The following is a 23,945-nucleotide window of genomic DNA, read 5'->3' as shown; positions in this document are numbered from 1 at the left end:
TAGTAGCATAAATCTTTATAGAAAAACTATAAACTCATAGTTTTCTTAGCTTTGCTATCCAACAAATAGCCTGTCAATAAGATGATTCAGAAATATGGGAACAAAAGCCTGTCTCTTTCCCAGTCAGACACCTTTACTGCAGCTCACAAACAGCTCTTCTTGTGCCGCTATGCAAGTTACTACATTGGCTACCCCTACCCTACAGCTGGGGTCCTCAACTAGTGGCCCGCTAAGAGTCTTGATGTGGCTCTTGGACTCTTTGTTATTGCTTACTTCATGCTAGTTGCTTAGGCAGCTAAGTGCAGTTTTTCACACTGAAACTCACTTGTATGTTAAGGTAATGTAAATATATATGGTACATATGGAATAACTGCTTGCAAAATGTTGAAATATTTTTTTCCCCAAGTCTTCAAATGTATCTAAAATTGCATTACAATAAGTGTGTGGCCCTTCTATTGCTTAATGTTTTCTGATCTAGCCCTTTGGAGAACTAGATGAAGAGCCCTGTCCTACAGTCGAATGCAAGACACTTGTGCTCACCTACAAAGCTATACTGTACATCAGGGGAGCGCAAACTTTTTGTGCTGCGCCCCCCTGTCTCTCTGCCCCGGCTCTCGCGCCCCCCCTGCCTTCCTTTATCCGTGTCAGATGACGCTGCGTGGGCGTATGACGTCAGGTCATATGATGCGGCGGCGTCTATGGACGCCGCGTTGCCATGGCGAAGCAACACAGACTGCTGAATCCCGGTAAGTAAACAGTTGCAGGGGCCTCACGCGATCCCCCGGCATTTAATTTAAATGCCTGGGGGAAGAGCGCGGGGCCTCTGCAACTGCCCGCGCCCCCCCAGCACAATCTCCCGCCCCCCCTGGGGATCGCGCCCCCCACTTTGCGCACTGCTGCTGTACATAACACCACTCCTCTCTACATCTCTGACCTAATTTCCACGTACTCTCCCACACACAGTCTACGCTGTGCTCAAGATCTACGTCTCTCCACCTCCCTTATAAGGCTGCGGCCAGGGTAGGAGAGTTCCCACTGACGCTCGAGCACCGTGACATCAGGCGCTGGGCGTTTCCTGGCCAGCCAGTTGCGCACTCGAGGGGGCATGTTGGGGGGCGAAGCTATTACGTCATTCGCCCTCATTGGGCGAGCCGCTCACGTGACGCATCAGCGAGCAGCCAAATAAAATTTGGTTGTCTCGCCAAGCAGGTAAGTGCCGTGCATCCGCGGGCACTAGCTCACGCTGGCCACACACATTGCAGCAATGTGTTTCATCGCGGCCAGTGTGAGCGCCACCATGGACGAGGCCTTACATCCTCTCACTCCCACCTCCAAAATGCTTCCCGTTCTGCACACCAAGTTTGGAATTCTCTACCACGCACAATCAGACTGTTTCTTACCATACATACATACATGTAAAAATTCCATAACAACATACTTTTTCAAGGAGGCCTATCCAACACTCTCTGACTTCTTTCTTTTACTTTCATCCTTGAACTCTTTGAGTCCAGATGTTGATAACTAAACCCATACACTATTTCTGATGTCTCAACTTCCCACTTTTTTTTATTGTAAGCTCCTTGGAGCAGGGACCTCTTTCCTATGGTCTTAGCCTATCTTGAAATATATATACTCTTTTGTTATACAATGTTATTGTCTTCTCTCCCACATTGTACTGTGCGGTGGAATATCTTGGCTACAGACAAATAAAATATAATAATATTAATAAATGACCCATAGGAAATACATTATATATATGTGCCGTTATTATAACAAAGGTCATTTATAAATATTGTGTATAATACCTTGTGTAGCCCTGGGTAGTTTTGGGGCTATAGTTCTTTCTCCTCCTGTGCAGAAATCCCTGTTAAGGGCAGGTATGCCAGGAGAAATCATGGGTTTTCCCCACACACCCATGCTGTGCAGTGAGGCAGTGAAGATAGAGTCATCAGGCTCTGTGTCCAATCACAGTGACACAGGGGTGGTGCCTATTGGAACTACTTATTGCATAGCATTTCCTGAATTTAGTGAGTTTTTCTCCCCCTTGAGAGAGGATAGTCTATTCCAGCAAGCTGTCAGGGCTCTGGCAGGATTTGTGGCCCTCCCTCTGGGAGAGGTGGGAGACTATTCCTTTTACTCCACCAGGGAGTAAGAGAAGAGCTAGGACAGCTTCTAGGCCCCTAACTAGGAGTGATTGTCCAAGGACTTCCTTCGGGTGACAACCCTATGATGTGCGGCTGAGTGACCTGGCTGCAAGATGGGCGGTCTGCCAGATGGAGGAATAAAGTATATCCTTGATATAGAAACCTTCTTGCCTGAGCCTGTAATCATTCAGGGAGAAGTTGCACAGAGAAGTTCTCCTTCAGAGATTCCTCCCTACCATTCTGGGGATCTGTTGGAGATGGAGGCGCTGTACCAGTGAGTATTGCTAAGCTCTACCTAGAAAGCCAGTCCTTATATCCCCCATACCACCGCGGGAGACTCAGGGCCCCCTGTTGCCAGCAGGTTTGCACCATCTTATACACATTAACCGGAACACCATTTCCCCTAGGATACCCGACATGAGATTGGGGTTGGGGGGGGGGGGGGGGGAACAGGGTTACACTTACTTAAGAGGTGCTCTTCAATAGGACACCTGAATAATAAATGTGGGCCAAAGTCTTCTTCTGTAAAGATTGGAATGATGTTTCCAAATGCTGTTGCAAAATTAAACATCTCCAAAGTTTCTGAACACATATGGAGCAACTACCCTTTAAAGATAACATATCCATGTGTCCTAATTCCAGAAAGTTTATTAGGTAATAAGACACTGATCTGCAAACAAACCTTACAGATACATTAAACAAAGCTCAAAAAGATGTATATCCCTGTGGATACAAAATACTATTGTATTATTAGCATGGTTCTATTATGCAATGATACACATATTGCTCAATGTGTCTACCCATGTTTTGTCTGAAATATACTAACTCTCAACTGTACTACTTAAGGTGCAGTCCTACAAAAACTACTAATGAAATTGAATTGTGCTTTAAGTAAATATTTAGCTTTTTTGGTTTCTTTAAAAACGGAGAAAAATGTTTTGTTCAATACCGGTTCCTTTCCCGTTGTGTTTGGCCCTGCATTTATAGTATACGGTACAGCACCCCAAACTCTCCTTAGCAAACTAGACACCCTCTACAATTCAATATGCCGCTTTGTCCTCCAATGTAACTACAACACACATCACTGCGAAATGCTCAAAGAACTAGATTAGTCATCACTTGAGTGTAGGCGCAAAGTTCATCTCTCCTATCTTGCCTTCAAATACTTTCTGAGCAAGCTACCCTCGTATCTGAACAAGCTCCTCACCCCTACCACACGCAGCACTTGTCAACTGAGATCTGACTTCAAGCGATTGTTCGCGGTCCCAAGGTTCAGCAAAGCATCCGGCCGCAACTCTTTCTCTTACTGTGCACCCCACAACTGGAACAACCTACCGGAGACTCTCATCCACCACCAGTCTAAGTTATTTCAAAACTAAAGATGACTCACATTTTAATCTGGTCTATAACTGTTTCATACGCCTATAAGATCAAATATATTAAACTGTTCATGCAATGTCTTTATACATAATGTATGACCCTGTTCACACCATGTATTTGTAACCATGTATTTGTCATCATAACTCTATGCCAAGGACATACTTGAAAATAAGAGGTAACTCTCAATGTATTACTGCCTGGTAAATAAATAAATTATATAAAAAAGTATCATTGTGCTTATGACAACCTCCTTCCTATGGTCTATGACATCACATAAAAAGAACAACCTGAAGAAATGTAACCCCTCTCACACCAAATTCACTTAATTCGTTCGTTAAAAAAACAATAATGTAAAAATGACTGCAGTTCTTAGATTATTTTTCATTGATATTTTTTCCCGTTCATTATGTAACTGTACACAGAATAAATGATTACCATTTATTGCTTCAAATTCTCTATACCACTTCAATCCCCATTCCATAAAAATATTTTTATGTAGCCTTTTTCCCACATGTAATGCATGTCTATATAGTAAGTATTAAAGGTGCTATGAAAAAACTGGATCAAACAATAAATTAATCCAAATATGTTTCAATACAATTGGTAATTGAGGGATTCACACATTGATAGTGTAAGGCAGCAGTGCGCAAACTGGGGGGCGCGAGATTTTTTTGGGGGGCGTGGGTGGGGGCAGAGGTCCCGCGCTCTTCCCCGAGGCATTTAAATTAAATGCCGGGGGACCACGCGAGGCCTCTGCAACCTCTACTTACCAAGGTTCAGCCAGCTTCGGGACGCGTGACCATGGCAACGTGGCGTCAAATGGCGTCATGGTTGCCATGGTAATGTCACATGACCCCGCTGCGTCAAGGTAAGGGGGGGGGCGTAGGAACGGAGGCAGCAAGGCAGGGGGGGCTGTAAGGTACTCTTATTTTAACCATAATAATTTACCAATTGGTTCCACAGAAGTTTTATAGTGGATTTCTGACATTGCACTAAACAATGCAAAGATACCTTTTCTCACACACATGGTATATATTTGATATGTTTGGGAAAAAAATGTCATTGATGAATTGCATGTTTTTATGTTGATGATTATCACAAATATAGTATTTGTAGAATTGTTCAGTAAGAAATCATTTTTCACTATGTTTATGTTTTTAATGTGTTATTGTTTTAAAGAAAAATGATTTTTCAATGTTCTAATCTGTCCATATATCCATATGTTCTATGTATATCACTGACAGGTGTAGCTACTAACCTTTCACGGAGACTCAGAATTGGACTTGTTCTTCCATCCTGCAGTGAACGTGTACTGGATTTGAAAGGAAATCTCCTAAAGTCGTCAATATCTACCAAAGATGACCCTTTTCTCGTAGAGCTGAATTCGTCTGAATCCATAAGCACCTAGGTGGCAAACAGATGCATTGATGACTCTGACTCAGATTACTCTGATAAACAAGGCACTGACTCGGACAACAAAGGCACTGACTCGGACAACAAAGGCACTGACTCGGAGAACAAAGGCACTGACTCGGAGAACAAAGGCACTGACTCGGAGAACAAAGGCACTGACTCTGAGAACAAAGGCACTGACTCTGAGAACAAAGGCACTGACTCTGAGAACAATGACACTGAGATTGAAGCAGGGAACCTAATTCCCGGTGTCGGCTCCTTGTGACGTAGGGCAAGTCACTTTATCTCCCTGTCCTTAGGCACCAAAAACATAGATTGTAAGCTCCTCTGGGCAGGGACTGTGTCTGTAAAATTCCTATGTGCTGCGTACCAGGCACTATACTGTAATTGTGCAGCGCTTTGAGACCCATTGGGAGAAAACCGCTATATGAAATAAAATTATTATTATTACTCAACTGCAGTTTGTGCCGAGTAGTACCAAATTACAGAACCTTGTCTCTTTTCTTCTCCCAATACTGTATAATGCATACCTTTCCTTCCGATTTTGCATCTTGAAAACTGTCAAAGGATAAAGCTGAGGGGAAAAAAGAAACAGAACTGTTACATTTTTTTAGGTCCAAACTACACCAAACAGTTGAAATTGTACAGTATCATTGAGAGCAAAAAAAAGTTAGAAGTGCTATAAGCGCTACATTATGCAGCAAGTGAACATCGATGCATTTCCAGTATTAAGTCCATTCAACGGTAATAATGAGTGGTTATAATGAGTGGTTGTGCCTGCACTTTGTGTCACAAAGCTAATTCTGGGTTATGACAACCTAAGAAACAAATGTTTTGTGGCAAGAGGAACCTGCAACACATTGAACTGTTAATTTGTAACAGATAATTATTATATAATTATATATAATTTATAATAATAAATAACTCATACTTTATCTCAATAGTGTCCACTGGAAACATAATTTCCTACTGTACTTATTAATACATAAATTCTACATACAGACGAGACGACGACTATTCTAAAGCTTGCCTTAAACTAGCCCGGTTACATTCTGGGTATGTGCTGGGTGTAACCTGGCTAGTTTAAGGCAAGTTTAAGGCATTTCTGCATTGACTAATGACCCATAGGATTAACACAGCAGGGGTCCCTGGCAGTCCCATTCAGTTTGCATGGGACTGCCAGGGACCCCCGCTGTTAATCTGATGGGCCATTAATCAATGCAGAAATGCTGGGTCTAGTTCAAGGCAAGTATAAGGCATGTACCCAGCATGTACCTGGGTCTTTTTGGCGATTGCCACTGGTTTGTGTTAGAATAGTCGCAGTCTCTGCTGTAAGTATAAACAATTTAAAAAAAACACATACAAGCTTGTGCAAAGTTTACTTTTAAGTTACTCAAAGACACTGTATTCAGCAGCCTATTTCCGCCTTTTCCTATTTTTTATCAGTTCTATTTTACAAGCCAGGTGCTTTTTTTCCCCCTCCATTGTTACCACTTGCATGTATTACACACAACTGTTTTGTATATGGAAGTAATATATTAGTAATATACCACTGGTGCAACCCAGACCTCTTTACCGGGTTATTACTGCCACCACTTGGAACTAAGACACAATAACCTTTATGGGATTTTGCCCAATTGTATAATTCAATAAATTGAATGTATGGTGCCTTATCAAATACAATCTTAAATACAAACTGCTGCTAATGGTGTGCTACTGCCTACTTTTTATTTTTACAGAACTAGGAAGCATGGGGTCTCTCGAGCTGAACCTGATTTATTTCAGCTCCAGGGACCCCTGCTTCATAACACATTCAAAAATATAATGGAAACCCTTGTATGGAATGCTGCTTTAAGAGACGATCCATTCATCATATCAGGGACGAGTTGTGGTGACAGGTGACAAAAGGGAGATGAAGTATTATTATCAAAATAAAATAAAAAACATGGAAGAATAAAAGAAGGCATAAGAATTGGTGATATACAAACAATAATATTCAACTCTAACGTAATTACCTCTTTTTAACTGAGGTTTATGCAAGCTAATGCTGGACCTTGAATGGTTTTTGGTCTTTGGAGATCGCAGCTGCGATGCAGATAGCTCACCAAGAGGCTTGGAATGGTCAACCTAACCACGAAGCGTATGAAAACAAGTTAGAGTGTTTGTTTTATCAGCAATACAGAGAGAGCGTATGTCTTATCTAGCGCTACACTCAAGAAGAGTCAGTCTGGCATGCCATCACCGTGCTGAGCAAACTTCTACAGCACGTGTGGAAAAACCTGAGCAGTTATGACCATGCATTGCAGACCACAGCTGCTTAGTACTGAGATCTTTAAATGACTTCCAACAAATGGATTCATAAATATCACTAACCAGGAAAATGTGTGTGTCAATTCAAGCTTTCAACATCACTTTTAAAGGAGCAATCAAAGCGGTTTTAATGTGCAGGGGGTCTCCAGATCTGTACCCCATTCATTTCAGCTCCGGGGACCCCCTGCTTCCAGAGATACTTACCTCCGTAGGGGGTGCCGGTATGTCCTACAAGTTTAAAGCTCCCGCGTCATGTGGGCCAATAGGAAACCGCACCGGATGACTTCACGACTTCCTATTGGCCTGCAAGGCGCAAGAGCTTTGAAAAGTGGCCATTATGTGAACCCTGGTAACTGAGTCGGAGCGGTTATCAGCACCCCCTATGGTGGTATCTCCGGAAAGAAGGGACACCTCTGCTTCAATCCTATGTTAAAATGAAAAATAATGAAAACAACGGCCAGCTTGGATTAACTCTTTAATGTATGTCAGTGTTTTGATAACACAACTGATTGAACCTTTATTAATCATTACGCAAATTGGCAGTGTTGTAGGTTTGTACTATTTTTGGAAGGGTGCTATATACATTACGATATTCTAATTTATTTAACCCTCAACGAGACAGACCTAAGTGGGCCCTACAATTATGCACTGGATCAGTGATTCCCAACCAGGGTTCAGTGGAACCCTGTGGCTCCTTGAAGCAGTCTCAGGGGTTCCTCCTATGGACCACAGACCCCCCTCCCCCTGAGGGTGTCTTGTGTTGTTATGTATTTTGTAGGGTGGTTTGAGAGTGGGGTAATTGACATAAGGTACGGGCAAGTGAGAGAAGAGAGGGGGGCAGGAGGGAGTGAGTGAGGAAAAGTGGGAGTAAGAGTGAGACGCAAGGGATAAATACATGGGAGGCGGGAGGGGGGACAGTTAGTGAGATGGATGGGAGAGAAATATATGGGTAGAGGGTGGGAAATAGAGGTGGCTTGTGAGGTGTGACATTTGTGATTGACCCCTGTCGAACCTATTATGTGTCAGCAAGATAGGGGTTCCCTGAGATTTTTGGAAATACTTCAAGGGTTCCTCCAAACAAAAAAGGTTGGAAATCACTGCACTGGATGTAGCAAGCCTCATCCTCAATTTAAAGGTGTCCCATGAGATCAATGCATAAAGGTGACTTGCAACATATAAATGGGTACCTAGGACAACCAAACTGATGTGGTGAGGTATCTGTAGAAGGTAGCGCAGCCTGAAGAGATTGTAAGGCTTATACTCTGTACCCATTTGTTGATCCAATATAATGTATTATAATACCTATTTTGAATAGAATGGCAGAAATAATGCACTGAGTAACCAGTAATATAAATTTATATTGGGTAAAAAGTCCAACTGGGGACTACAATTATTACAGTATACAGAATACAGAATACAATAAATAAAAAAGTGACTTACAAACTAGCTGAGGCGTGCAGAAGTACACCGGGAGATCTGGAGGTAAGATCAGGCAGGTAGATGGAACGGGTCCGGACTCGCGATACTCCATTGATCGCACTCTCCTCTCTATGACTGGTACGCCTCTCTTGCCTATGGACGTTCTCATAGCAACCCCTCGTGACCTCAACGCGTTTCGTACTACGTACTTCGTCAGGAGGTCAGGACCCGTTCCATCTACCTGCCTGATCTTACCTCCAGATCTCCCGGTGTACCTCTGCACGCCTCAGCTAGTTTGTAAGTCACTTTTTTATTTATTGTATTCTGTATACTCTAATAATTGTAGTCCCCAGTTGGACATTTTACCCAATATAAATGTTTATTACCGGTTACTCAGTGCGCGGTTTCTGCCATTCTGTTCTCTTGTTTTGCGAGCCCCCTTTTAAAGGGAGCTCACGGTTTTAGGAGACTAAGGAGTTCTCCTGCGGACGGCAGCAAGGGTATACCAACATACTTCTTTGGGACTGCGCAAGCGTGGATCTCCATCAAAAAGACTTTTAATACCTATTTTGTTTTTCCATTTTATTTTTCACGGGGGACAGTTACTTAATGCAAGAAAAAGGTGGGTAAGCTGCAGACGCTGAGGTTTTATTGACATTTTACTTTGCTTCCATTAAACACGCTAGTTCTGAGGAGACAAAGTTATCCGTCAAAGAAACGTAATGAATAGTAATGAAACTATATTCAGATTTTTTTTTATGTTTGATGAAGTCGCTTAATGACAGAAGAGTAAATAAATAATGAATGAAGCATATAAATGGGGAGTTACGTTGGTTCTTTTAACTATACTTTTAACAAAAATAAATATATTTATTATTATTATTATGATTTTATTTATAAAATATTTTACCGCGAAGTAATACATTGAGAGTTACCTCCCGTTTTCATGTATGTCCTGGGCATAGGAGTTATAATGACAAATACAATGTGGATGTTGTACTCCATTTTAGTACCAAGTCATGATTTAAAACTCATTTATAAAAGAGCAATCAAAGCCAGAAATTGTATTTTTCTATTTCTTTTCTATAATATAGAATTGAAGCAAGGTGTCTTCGGAGCTGAACCCCGTTAATTTCAACTCCGGGGACCCCCCTACTTTCGGAGATACTTATCTCCAAAGTAGGTGCCGGTAGCTGCTCTGGATCAGCAAGCAGGGCTTTAATGTTTAAAGCTACCGCGTTACATGGGCCAATAGGAAGCCGCACCGATGATGTCACGGCTTCCTATGGGCCCGCAGGCCAGGACATCTCCGAACAGGAGACATATTGTGAACCCTGGAAGCCAAGTCGAACGGATTCTGGCACCTAATTCGCAGGTATCTGCGGAAGCAGGGGGTCCCCGGAGCTGAAATTAATGGGGTTCGGTTCCAGAGGCCCCCTGCTTCAACCCTATATAGTTTTTAAATACACAAAAAGATATGCTGCCATGGATTGCCTCTCAAATCATTCTGCAGTAAAGATGCTAAAACTTACATGTCTAACTATAAAAGGAGGTCTCGTATCAATGTCAGATTTAAACTCAAAGGAGCCTAGGTTTAGTTGAGCAAGCCGCTGCTGATTGTCCTTGTTAAGTTCGCACACACGCCTTCGGGTATAAGGTGATGGAGAACGAGACTTTGATGATCTTGTAGGAACGTCGAAGTTCTTTTCTGTGCTCTTCATCCTGCCCCTTTTTTTCGGAGAGGCACTTGATTTCCTGGGTGAGCTTGGTATAGACCGCCGGTTTCGTGGGTTGGCTGCCTGTGACACCAATGCATTGCAACATGACACAGATATACTATATATAAGTCTACTAATACCTATAAACACAATGGTGGTCCTAGCAGTGGTGGAGTGGAGATGTGTGACTGCTTGAAAAGATACCACTACATTTATATACATAGAAACTTGAACCTCCACTTTTTTTGTGAAGATGAGATTTAAAGTAACAAGTCCACCCTCCACCCCAGTTCTAATCTCATAACATAAATATACCTGAAACCCATTAGATGGTATGAGGCTCATGTACAAAAGTAGGGATACCAACTACCAACTTTTAACCAACTACCAACTTTTAAACAAGGAAGAAGGGACATTCACATATACTAACCTTTTGAGTGCTGGAGGGGCCATGGCACTCTCCCTCTGGCCCTTATGATAATGTGGTCACTTCTCTGAAGTGGTCACATGATCACTTAGTCACAGAGGATGGAATGAAATGGGTGAAGTCTTCATCCTTCTATTTCATTTACTGATAGATCGCTTTTCAACGTGATCTTCCCAAAAACATTATGAAGTAGCTACTACGTCATGGGGGCCCCTAGAATACCAGGCACCATGATGGTTTATGGATTAATGAAGTCCAATGTGAAATAGCATCTTAAGTTGGGGCCACCACAGAGGCTGTAGTTGATTTCATACTCCTGAAATTACTATACTGCAACCTGTCTTCCCAGCTGTGTCTCTTCTTTCCTACTCCTTACTATGTAAATTTCCAGACTACACTGACCTGCTACTAAATTCAGTCAAAAGCACACAAAAATCAAGCTGTCTCCAAATGTGGAGCTTAAGTTTGGACATTCCATAAAATGTTGGGACACTTAGTACAGTAGCTCTACTCAAAAGATTTGGCCTCCCATGCATGATTAAAGTATAGCAGCACTACCTTTGTAATGATTTTTCGGCCACTGGGTCATAAGAAAAATACCTGTAAGCAATTGTTTAGGTTCCCGAGCTATCTTTGAGGCATATAAATATACTCCTTAAGATTTTTTTTTAGCAGAATGTACCTACCTATCTACATAGTGTACTGAAAAAATACATGTATTATCAATACAGTGAAAACAGTTTGTATTTGAACCCGATTGTATGTTCAACCAACAATGATGGGTTTAACAGGTGGTTGTGTATCAGCCCTTCATATACATTCATGTTTAAGGCCTTCAAAAGTCTAGCACCGTATCTGGGTATATACACATTTTAAACAAAATGTGACATATTGTGATTTCAGTTGTAAGTCCCACAGTGATACACTGTAAGTCATGGCCATTTGCTAGTTTTTTAAGGGCTGTTTGTGATCCGAACGGAAACTACTCTGACCCTCCCCCCTTGCCCTTCACACCCGGCCGCCGAAAAAGCAGTCACGTGATCCGTCAGTGCCGGGGGGTCTGTTGCCACAGTAGTTTTTAACTGATCATGTGTTACATGGAAAATACTTATGAGATTGTGAGTCTGATCCAATTTCCCTGACTAAACAGATTAATACTGAGAAGAAAAATGGAAACCTGTCATAATATGTAACGTTCCTACGGGAGGAGTGAACTCAGAAGCTTAATCTGTTTATCAGTTCACAAAACCAAACGTGAACTGTTCATACTAATCAGAACTGTGTGGGGAAAGAGGGAAAGTTGTCTACATTGGCCCAAATTACCATGAAACACAAATGCTTAAAATACAAGTTTTTCAATCCCCTGCAATGGGAACATATTGCTATAATTCGGCTTTTGGCATTACAGGTACACTAGAACGGACATGAAGTGCATCTTTTTACTTTGGGAGAATGTTAAACTTACGAGACATTTTTTCTGGAAATCAGCTGTCTGTTCTTTGATTGTTGTCCTTGTAGAGAACTCAATCTTCGGAGCAATCCCCTTAAAGAAAATAACCCAGAGGAACTCAACCAATTACAAACAGTCAGCAACTATGCATGTAATATGAGTTTGCATCACACACATTTCTGGATGAAACTTAGTTTCTGTTATCTAAATTGACCATTACGTTTCATATGTCGCAAATTATATTTTCCAAAAATATCAATGTAATTTGCCATCAAGTATTGCAAACTGCTATAATTCAGTATGTAACAGCAATGACCAGCCTATATATATTTCAGACGTCGCTGTACCATTCCCAAAAATGGAGACGCATGTTTTTGCTATTAGTGCAACTTAATTACTGTATATTTGTCACTAAACCAAGTTTGGAAACCAGCAGCAGTTTAGCTACGGCAATGTCACACAAAGGACCAATAAGTCCCAAACCTATCTATTTGATTTCTGGCATGTCAAGACACAAATGATTTAGCATCTCATTTTACAAACCACCAAACCATAATATCTGTGGCATGACCGAGGTTTATGAACGCTTGCAAAAGCTGGCAGTATATTAAGTAAGTTGTGAGTGTTACAGGAAAGGGGAAGATTAGAGCAGTAAATAATGTGGTTTATCAGTGCACAGAAGGACATAGAAACTGGGCTACGGCTATACAAGAAAACAGCTAGTTGTAGAAATTGGTCAAAAACTTAACAATATTCAAGAAAGAACAAGTAATGCAGATGCAAATCAATATTTCGTGCCAAACACGTGCTATTCCTTAAGATGCTTTCTGTGTTGTAAAGACACCTTAAAGCCAAATTATTTAAATGGGTCAACACAGGCCCTATTTATTAAGTGGTGGTATTCCATAACACAGCTTTGTGGCAGGAAGGCACTTTACAACCTATCCACTTGAATGAGGGCCTTTATTTACTAAGCCGTACTGGGAGTTGTCTTATGAAGAAGGCCAGCTCATTAAATATCGTAATACTGAAGCCAATATCATTGCTAAACCACTTCCAGTGGTGGCATATTAATTCCGCCTGGCAAAAAAACCTACTGAATGTTAACATGATATTTGTGGGAATAATGTATCAAGGCAAATTTGAAGCAAAATTGACGCAAATTGCATCATTTTCATCTTGCAACTCTTTCCGTCTATGTATTGAGGTCTTTGCGCCAGATTTTGCACCGTCTGCGTCACCTTGCGATTTGTAGAGTGACATTAGGAGTAGTTAGAGAGGGGTTTTGGATCTTGTATTTGCAGCAACCAACTCCGCCAGGTTCGAGGTGGCATGTAAACACTTTCTGACGTTTGACACAAACAAAAAAATAGAGCAATGCGTCAAGGCAAACGTCCGTGTGCAATTTCGCGGATACATCTCCCCCTATAACTATCACCCCTATGCTGCAGCTGTCTGCATATTTATGGGTACATGTGCCCTTTCACATTACAGCTGCAAACCCCTTTGCTCACAAAAAGAATGAAATCCTTTAGAGCGCATCTGGTGTATTTCAGCTGTCATTTTAAATGCTAGATTCTCTAAAAAAAAAAAAAAAATGTAATACTAGGACATTAAAATTGCCACTGCCGTTCACAAGTACATTGGTATAAGCACACACACGTGCCAATTATATCAAAAACAGGTGAAAATATCGCAAAGGTAAACTTCCAGAAAAGATGAAACAGCTGTTCACAGCAGATACCATAGAAAAAATATGTTTCTCTTTACTTTTACTTTTTTTGGGGGGAGGAGGGGAGCACAGCTTTGATCTTTTATTTCAGGAGCTTTTAATACCTGACATCTCAGATTAGTTGATTTTGATCTGCTAACTCTGAACCGGAGTTGGTTTTAGCTTTTTTTTTTTTTTTTAATGGAAATTTTAGAGAAAATCAGTTAGATAAATGTTAAAAAATGAAAAGTGTAAACATGTTCTACAAAAAAATGTGTTTGTTCTCCTTTAGAGATAGAAACTGAAGCTTTAAAGTACATGACCCGTGTAGAACCTTTTTAGATTAAAAAAAGATTATATTATTTTTACAGCTGGTACAGTTTTTCAGATACTTAACCTAAAATTGTTTGTGGTGTGTGAGCAGTAGCGCTGTATACTGCTATATTAATGTAGATGAAGCTTAAGAAGTCAAGTTACATTGATTAAAAGATATAAAAAGTACAGGAAAAAGGGACATCAAATCAGGGGGTCAGCTGCAAGGGTTTATAAAAACATTGTAAATATGCAGTGGTTCATCAATGAGGCATACATCTAAAAACAGCTTGAAATCAACAATTAATTAGTACGACCAAATTCATTCTTATCTGTACGCAATGCAAGTGTTTTTATTTAAAAACAGTGGAACAACTCACTGGGAAACCGCGAGCAGTTTTCATTAGCACCTCCCTGTCCACTCCTGGGTATGGGGGAGTCAGCTTGGGCTCAGGAAACAGGAACTCACGAGTGTTCGCTTCATAAAAGGCCAGAATGTCTCCAACTGAAAAATAACACGGCAACCACCAGACTTCAGAGATGTAGAGATGTTTTTTTTAAAGGGAACCTAAGGAACGTAAAGCTCATGTACACACAACGGGCCACATTTACTAAGGGAGCTATTTCATAATGCACCTTCTTGAATGGGTTAAAAGATGTATTTTGGCTCCCAGAGGTGTTTCATGGAATATGGCTCTAGAGCAAGGGGTGCAAACTTGGCGTGCGGGGGGAGGGGAGAGAGAGGCCCTGTGATCTTCCCCAAAGCATTTAAATTAAATGCCGGGGAGCGCATGCGAGGCCTCTGTAACACACTTACCTGATGTCCTGCAGATTCTGGCGACCCGTCGCCATGGCAATGTGGCCTTAAATGACGCCTCGGGTTCACGTGACATCAGAAAACGCCGGCGATCAGGTAAGGGGGGCGCGAGCAAGGGGGGAGAGCAGACAGGGGGGCTGACTAAAAAGTTTGCACATTCCTGTTCTAGAGAACTCTCAAACTGAGCCAATAAACGGCATTGAAGCCTATCATGGACACTCCAGCTCTTAATGACAACGTTTTTTCAAAAAGCATGTGACATTTTGAAGTTGACACCTTTGCTTTCACAGGGGTCAGAGACAATGTCATTTTTAAAGGTCCAATTCCTGCCTAATAAACATTATTTTATTACTTACTTTAAAAATATATCATTGCTGGTTACAGCATGATGTTGCTGTTTGTATGAGATTCATTACAAAAGTGTAATTAAAAGTAACTTCAAACGGCAGAGGGGATATGTATCAAGACAATGCAATTAGAGCGAACACACGGAGCAACATTTTTTCTCTTAGGAGCAGAGATTAACGCTCCCTCATCCGGGCAGATTTATTTCTGGCTTTGAATAATTATTTTTCTGTCTTTTTAGCACATTTAACCTGTTGGGAATATAACAAACACTTTTAAAACAGAAATAGGGATTTATAAAGCCTTACAAACAAATGTTGTGCAGGAAATATAGTAGGTTATGTGATGGCACACTAATGTTACAGAGGTTACCACAATCAGTTTGTGAAATCACACAATGTTGTTACCGACGGCATCATTTCTTTGAATGGAAAATGAGTCAATCTCCGGTTAAACATTGCATCAGCGGTAACGCAATATCGTGCGGCAACGGTAACATCTGCTCAGAATGAAGGCAGGTGCTGAAAGGCGGAGCTGTCTCTAAGTATATGTACAGTCACTGTTATGCCTGCAAGTGTGTGTTTCTCAAACCTCCCCATTATACCACATCCAGACAAAGCGCTTCGGCGTGAAACGCGTTAGAGGATCCGCCAGGACTCTACTGTCATGTTCTTTTAACCAATAAATACCTTTTCATGGTCACATAATCCAGCTCTGCTTCTTTTGGCTGTGCACCTTTTTTTTCCACCTCGTGGATATCTCCCCACCTGCTACATCTGGACTATGTGAATAGCCCATATTTGTAGTGATCATTCCGTTCATTAGAAATGTTTGTTCTATTAGTGTTTATGGGCGGGCAATATAGTCACGTTCACTATTAACATCTCTCAAAGCTGAGAGGTAGAAGAAGCATTTGTGGAAGTGAGCTCTACAGATTCAATCCCTGAGAAAATTGTTTTTTTTTTTATTAACGCCTCTCACTGCCTGAGAGGTACGAGAAAGCTTTTCTGAGTTCAGTTCCTCACAGCACAACTTTTGAAGTGAAACTTTTTTGCTGGGACCAAATCTCTTTTTCTTGAGTTGGAAGTGGGTTATGGAAGTGGTCACTGCTGGCAGATGAGGCAGTCGGGGCGCGCATGCGCAGAAGCTGCCCTCACAACATTGACGGCTCGCGCGTGCGCAGATGTGGCCATCGCCGCGATCAAATGCATAGCGCAGAAGGGTCCTCGGGCGTTTGCGCATGCATTGTCGGCTCGCACATGCGCAGATGCGCCCATCGCCGCGATCAAGCACATGTGCACAGTACAGAAGGGTCCTCGGGCCTTTGCGCATGCGCAGAAGAATACTCCGGCCTCCGGAGCTCGGCAGCCGTCAGCGCGTTGTCCTTGGGCAGCAGCAGGACCAGTGGAGAAGAGGATACGGAGCCGAGAAACACACACACTGTGTCACACACACACACTGTATCATACACACTCACACACCCTGTAACACACTGTCACACACACACACACACACACACACACACACACACACACACACTGTCTCAAACACACACACTGTCACAGACACACGCAAACTGTAACACACTGTCACACACACTCACACACTGTCATACATAGTCACACACACAGTGTCAGACACACTGTCACACACGAGGAACTCACAGTTAGTGCAAATAGCTAATACGGGGGGGAGCACGCGCCTTCAAAGTGAAATTTCTTTGCGTTTTGTCAATTAAATTGTATTTTGATTTTTAATTAAAAACATCACCAACACAAATACAATTTCTGTGTCAAAACAATGGCAAAAGACAAAGAAGTTTCACTTAAAATGCGCAAGCTCAGCACACACACACACATTTATTTGCTGATAATTAAACCACCTAAAAACATAATTTAGCTCTCAGAAGATATTATATTTTTTAAGTTCTATGGTCAAGAGATCAGATATTGGAAACGCAAAAAAAAATGGGTTTCATACTTTTGCCACCAAATCACAGCACAAGAAACCTGCTGCTCTGCATTATGGAGTGATTTGCGTCATCATGGTAGTGTTACCTGGTCATTTTGTAGATCTTGCATAATTTCAGGTTTAATTAACTATACTTTCAAAATACTACTAATAACGATAACTCCAAAGAAAGTAGAAAAGGTAAAGCTACAGTCCCACCTATCATACAGAACTCAGTTTTCAACTATTTACCAATGGATCTGGCTTCCTTAAACAAAAGAAATGGTCCTGGTAATGATAAGTGTAATAAAAGATAACAACCCTTTTCAAGGGAAAGACAGCCGCAGGCGACATGGAAAGTAGATATAGGGGTGACTTTGATTAGGGAAACAGATAAGGGAAATAATCAATGATAGTTTAAAGTTGCATGTGAATGCAGTTAACTGGGACTGATCCGTTACCAGATTTTGCCTCCACTTTTAAAACAGATAGTAATGGGCACCACTGTCTCGTTCACATTCGAAAAATGTATGTAGGAAAAGATTTAGTGAATTTTGAAAAGACATTTTAGTATGGCTTTTCTTCCATTATTCATATACAGGGGCCCCTATTTAATATGCTGTGACGTTGTCTTCTCGGTTTCTTCATGATAGAAAAGCAAATAAATATACCACTTGTGAGCACATTCACATGTCTCAGACAGGTCTGCAACCCTGCCTTTCACCGTTATCTCCTAGCATGCAGTGCTTCCACTGCAGCTAGGGATTCTGGGAAATGACATGCAAATGTGTAGTGTTAGAGGTAAAAGTTAGTGACGCTTCCCTATAATGGAAAGGGTTAACTAGATGGTTATTTGATGTACTGTTGTACTAGGCTCTTAAGAGGTAAAGGAAAGTGACTTCTTGTTATTCTGTGTATTGCTGTACCAGGCTCTGATTTTACTTGTAATGTAAGCCAGTATGTGCGCAGTGCTGAAAAATATTAGTGCCAAGGGAAGCTGGATACAGAATAAAGAGGCAGAGTGTGGGGGGCTTGTAATATATGTATTTAACTGCACCATTAGTTGTGATTGGTTTAGGATCGTAACCAGAAAAAGGTATATAACTGTGAGGCCTAGGGGTGTTTGGGGAACTTCTCCATGGACGTGAACGTGCCAGGAATTGTTATCGTGCTCCCCTCTCTCCCAGGACATCACAAGATGAAGGGGTTCTTCTTGAGGTTTCAGAGCGTGATCTGTGTACTCCAGCTAATCGGTTGTGGAAGCGTATAATAACTAATAAAAGCTAAGTATATTAACACTATTCTATTTTGTCTGTGGTTCTGACTCATAATATCCACTGACTGGCACCTGAACGGAAGTGTTAGTTTCATACTAGCAATACAAAGTGAGTTTCATTTTTTAGTTCATGTCCACTTCTGAGATGCCACCGGACGGGTCAGTCGGGTGGACATGCAAGCAGGAACGTGGGACTCCACACACTGACTGCTCCTGGACTGCAGCAACCACTGCACCTTCTGCTCTTTATGCACAACGATCTTGTAAGTGCCTTTAACTCTTGTGCCAAGTAAAGCCTTTAATACTGCACTAGGAGGTGTGCGCTTTTCTGCTTTTTTCTCTCTCTATAGTTTAACTTGTGGAACGCCTGGGTTGCTTCCAGTTTAAGATAGCAGCACCCTCAAGATTTGACTTTTTAATACCTATGGCTTTTATTCATTCATAATTATATGTGTATTTAATGTGGAATTGATTTTGTTTGTACATGTTTTTTTAAGGCTGCACTCACCACATGAGCACCCCCAACTTTTCCATTTTTATAAAGAACCTAATATCAATATTAAAATAATTGTAATTATACTATTATAAACTATTTATCAGCTATTTCAAATATTTATTTATCATAATATTCACTGACTGGAATCTGAACGGAAGTGTTAGTTTCATACTAGCAATACAAAGTGACTGTCATCTTTTACTTCATGTCCACTTTAACACAGATCCCTTATAATTTCACAGCATATTGAACAGAGAGGCCAGAGCATCCTTTCACACACTCCATGCTGGGACTCTGGGAGCTAACAGGAGTATTCTGCCACCTTGTGTCTAAGTGCTGCGTGCAAGGAACAGGTACTAACTGCAAAACTGAGTGTTGGATATCATGGACCAACTGTAAGATTTAACTAAAAATAAGTATCTAATGACAATATCATTTTGCGCTTACAGTTACACTGTTATCCTAGTTGACTGTAAATGTAAAAAGACATTAGTAAATGTAATTGTAAAATTCCGTTCCTCTATTATTTGAAAGCTTTCATCTGCAATAAATTCATAAAACATTGGGGTTGATACACTAAAAGCGCACATCATCCGTTTTTCAACTCGGCTCCCTTAATGTTAGTCCCTCGGCTCCCTCCTTAAGGTTAGTCCCCGGCTCCCTCCTTAAGGATAGTCCCCGGTTCCCTCCTTAAGGTTAGTCCCCGGCTCCCTCCTTAAGGTTAGTCCCCGGCTCCCTCCTTAAGGTTAGTCCCCGGCTCCCTCCTTAAGGTTAGTCCCCGGCTCCCTCCTTAAGGTTAGTCCCCGGCTCCCTCCTTAAGGTTAGTCCCCGGCTCCCTCCGTTAGGTTAGTACCCGGCTCCCTCCTTAAGGTTAGTACCCGGCTCCCTCCTTAAGGTTAGTACCCGGCTCCCTCCTTAAGGTTAGTCCCCGGCTCCCTCCTTAAGGTTAGTCCCCGGCTCCCTCCATAAGGTTAGTCCCCGGCTCCATCTTTTAGGTTAGTACCCGGATCCCTCCTTAAGGCTATTCCCCGGCTCCCTCCGTTAGGTTAGTCCCCGGCTCCCTCCTTAAGGTTAGTCCCCGGCTCCATCTTTTAGGTTAGTACCCGGCTCCCTCCGTTAGGTTAGTACCCGGTTCCCTCCTTAAGGTTAGTCCCCGGCTCCCTCCTTAAGGTTAGTCCCCGGCTCCCTCCGTTAGGTTAGTACCCGGCTCCCTCCGTTAGGTTAGTACCCGGCTCCCTCCTTAAGGTTAGTCCCCGGCTCCCTCCTTAAGGTTAGTCCCCTGCTCCCTCCTTAAGGTTAGTCCCCGGCTCCCTCCTTAAGGTTAGTCCCCGGCTCCCTCCGTTAGGTTAGTCCCCGGCTCCCTCCTTAAGGTTAGTCCCCGGCTCCATCTTTTAGGTTAGTACCCGGCTCCCTCCGTTAGGTTAGTACCCGGTTCCCTCCTTAAGGTTAGTCCCCGGCTCCCTCCTTAAGGTTAGTCCCCGGCTCCCTCCGTTAGGTTAGTACCCGGCTCCCTCCTTAAGGTTAGTCCCCGGCTCCCTCCTTAAGGTTAGTCCCTGGCTCCCTCCTTAAGGTTAGTCCCTGGCTCTCTCTTTAAGGTTAGTCCCTGGCTCTCTCTTTAAGGTTAGTCCCTAGCTCCCACTTTAAGGTTAATCCCTGGCACCCCTGGTTGAGAAACACTGATTTATTTGATTTGTGACCTACAGCATCTCAAACGGCACAAAGACCTCTGGTGTGCCAAATCAGGAACATCATTATGGCAGCAAATAGGTTTATTAGTGTTTTGGGGTTAAAAAAGGATTAGTTATTTAGGTATTTATGTGTGTGTATATATATATATATATATATATATTTATTTTTTTTGCAAGTATAAATATCTTTAATTGGATCAACTTCAAAGAGATTCATTGATTTTATCTACAGTATATGTCTGTTTAATAAGGATTTATTTTTCTTCAGTGTTATAAAAAATAAAAGCATATATTCAAAGACTATGCATATGTTTCAGCAAATTATGATTTTTTTTTTTTAGCAAATAACATTTCTTCTAATCAGCTAAAATGTGACGTCACATGGATCCGCTGCGCCATTTGACGCCACACAAAGGTAATGGGGGGGCGGACAAGGCTGGGGAGCAAAGCAACAAATGTTTGCGCTCCCAAGCTCTAAGACACCTTTCATTCCAGAAAACAACTTACAACCTATTCACTGAATGGGTGGTAAAAGGCCAAATTTAATAAGCCGTGCTGGGAGGTGTCTTAGGCCTCGTTTATAGTGCCAGCGACGGTGCGCGGTGCGAACAACAAACCTAGAGCGCACATCCGCGCAATTCTCGGGAAGACAAAACATTTTGTCTTTGCCGCGCGACGGCTGGGTCACGTGCGCGGTTCAGCCAATGAGGGCGAGCCACTGACGTGACGTCACAGCCACACCTCCCCGTCAACTCCGACTTCAAAGCAGGTTTCGCGCGACTGACAGGCACGCGTGATGTCACATGCGCACAGCATTATGGATAACAGTGCTTAATAAATATGGTCCATCATATGCCTAAAAACACCTAACACATATATATTGTGACAAGCCAGAGAACCCTATTTAATATGCTGTGGAGACGTCTTTCCCTTACTCTGTAAGGTTTAAGATCCATTCATTAATGGGGCTAAAATCTTCCCGAGAATGGAGAACATGACTAAACAGCTGTCCTTTCCTTACAGAGTAGCATTATAGACAATGCCAAGCCAATCTGCCTTTTAATTTCCATTAATTGGAGTAACGAGCGAGTGAAGTGAAGACATCAACTAGACGTCGTGGACACTTAGGGCGTGTTGTTTGTGTGTCAGTTTTTATGTTCGTGTTCTCTCTCCACAGGCCAAACGCCTTGACCCATTCTGATGACATGTTGAGTGTAACTTCAAAAAATTAAACCGTACATCTCATCCACCGGATCCTTGACACAAAACATTCAATGTATTCTTTTGCAACTTTGCTTGAACCGTTACAGAGAAATTAAATATTTAAAATGAAAATACATGTGTAAACAAAGTAACAAACACTGTACAACAACAACAACAACTTATAGACTTACTTTGATATCTAGGTGGCAGTGACAAGAAAATGGCGGATGAAAAATTGTATTTAACTTATTGTGTTTTGCTGACATCTTGCGATTTATATACAGAATGTTGAAAATATTGATTACATCATTTAGTTTCTTGCTATAAGCTGCTGATTGAGGTTTAGAACCCGGCTTGTGATGTTTCAGATAAAAGAGAACACTGACCATGCACATATAATAGGCTATAAAACAACAAAGGATATGCAACCGTCAAAATAGGCAAAAGAAACTGATCTCTAATTAAAATGACGTTCAGGGATTGCTAGACTATATCATCAGTCCATACAACTGTAACAGGCAACATGTGTACTCCCGCCTCCTGTCTTATACCCATTTTCAAATGGGTTTGATTGATTTTTTTTTTATCAGTAAAACATGCTTTTATGCCCCCTGGCTCTCATGAATGTGTTAATGTGCCAATGATTCCCAGATGTCCCATGAATCAGCTTTATGTTCTTAATCTGTGACTCTGGCTATGATGCATGTGAAGAAAATTAAACAAATGCAACTTTCGTGGCAGCTTTTGAAGTGTATCCAGTTAAGCCTGGAGCAGTTCTTGAACTAGCATATTGTGCAAAATGGCTTCCTTTACTACATGTAATCCCTTTGATGACAAAGAGCATCGTTACTCAACTTCAGAAAGGCTTTTGTAATTTGTACAAACAATATGTTTTAACGCCTCTAAAACCATTTCATGAAAACGATTTCACATGCAAAGGAAGAAAACGCAGATGCAGTCACGCAGCTCAAGTAGTACTTTTCCTATATAAGTATATATATTTAAAACAATACTTTCTACCTTTTGACTGCATTTGCCAAACATGAACATAATGATTATTTGAACTCCTATGCGGATAGCCTGAACATATATTCAGTCTCATTCAGACCTTCTCCTTACTGACATCAGTGCAATTTTGAACCTTAAGTAAAGCTGCCCTAATAGTAACTAGTAGCAAAAAAGAGTGAAGTCTGAAGGACTTAGCAAGACAGCCATGGTTGTTTCTTATCTCTATCTCTGTACACGCATACCCCGCATTAACATACGCAATGGGACCGGAGCATGTATGTAAAGTGAAAATGTACTTAAAGTGAAGCACTAACTTTTTTCCACTTATCGATGCATGTACTGTACTGCAATCATCATATACGTGCATAATTGATGTAAATAATGCATTTGTAACAGGCTCTATAGTCTCCCCACTTGTGCACAGCTTCGGTACAGGTAGGGAGCCAGTATTGCTGTTCAGGACGTACTGACAGGTGCATGCGTGACCTGCCGTTTGCCTATTGGGCGATATTTCCTTACTCTCGAGTGTACTTAAAGTGAGTGTCCTTAAACCGGGGTATGCCTGTATTCTGTCCTGGCATGATTGGCATAGTGATGCCACCTGGATTGTCATCCCCTAAAAGATGTCCATCCAAGCAGGGTTTCAAAATCTGTGGCGGTTAATGTAAAAGCCAGAACTGAATAAAGTTCTCAGTGGAACTATTCCTAATTATAAGGAAAATACAGCCATTTTAAGCACGTGGCCAGGATAGAGATCTTTGGGTGCTTAGGAGACCCATTGCAACCCTTGACAAGGGAGCGCAACCAAAATCTGTAAATACATCAGTGCTGAGTAAATCGAGAATTGTTTGTGGATTGAATCTCCTTAAATCATTCTT

At 41.7% G+C, this 23,945-nt stretch overlaps 1 protein-coding gene and 1 long non-coding RNA gene across 8 annotated transcripts in view; one reads left to right on the top strand and one right to left on the bottom strand.

Moving 5' to 3' along the window:
• Positions 1-23,945, bottom strand: part of SPATA6L (spermatogenesis associated 6 like) — a 39,749-nt gene that overhangs the window by 1,472 nt on the left and 14,332 nt on the right. For 6 of the 7 annotated variants that reach the window (XM_075596914.1, XM_075596866.1, XM_075596904.1 and 3 more), the window contains 6 exons: positions 14,665-14,789; positions 12,277-12,354; positions 10,199-10,465; positions 6,953-7,064; positions 5,468-5,511; positions 4,783-4,928 (listed from right to left, as the gene is read on the bottom strand). In XM_075596914.1, coding sequence (XP_075453029.1) covers positions 4,783-4,928; positions 5,468-5,511; positions 6,953-7,064; positions 10,199-10,465; positions 12,277-12,354; positions 14,665-14,789 — 772 coding nt within the window. The remainder of the gene's footprint in view (positions 1-4,782; positions 4,929-5,467; positions 5,512-6,952; positions 7,065-10,198; positions 10,466-12,276; positions 12,355-14,664; positions 14,790-23,945) is intronic. The other variant, XM_075596924.1, reaches the window with a different exon arrangement.
• Positions 18,376-19,776, top strand: LOC142493257 (uncharacterized). The gene is made up of 3 exons (XR_012801057.1): positions 18,376-18,492; positions 18,584-18,935; positions 19,411-19,776. It is a non-coding gene; the product is annotated as an uncharacterized LOC142493257 (long non-coding RNA).

Source organism: Ascaphus truei, chromosome 1, assembly GCF_040206685.1.
Source record: "Ascaphus truei isolate aAscTru1 chromosome 1, aAscTru1.hap1, whole genome shotgun sequence".
In the NCBI taxonomy this organism is placed as follows: domain Eukaryota; kingdom Metazoa; phylum Chordata; class Amphibia; order Anura; family Ascaphidae; genus Ascaphus; species Ascaphus truei.
Note: the sequence above shows the minus strand (reverse complement) of the source record. Positions and strands in the feature narration are given on the sequence as shown.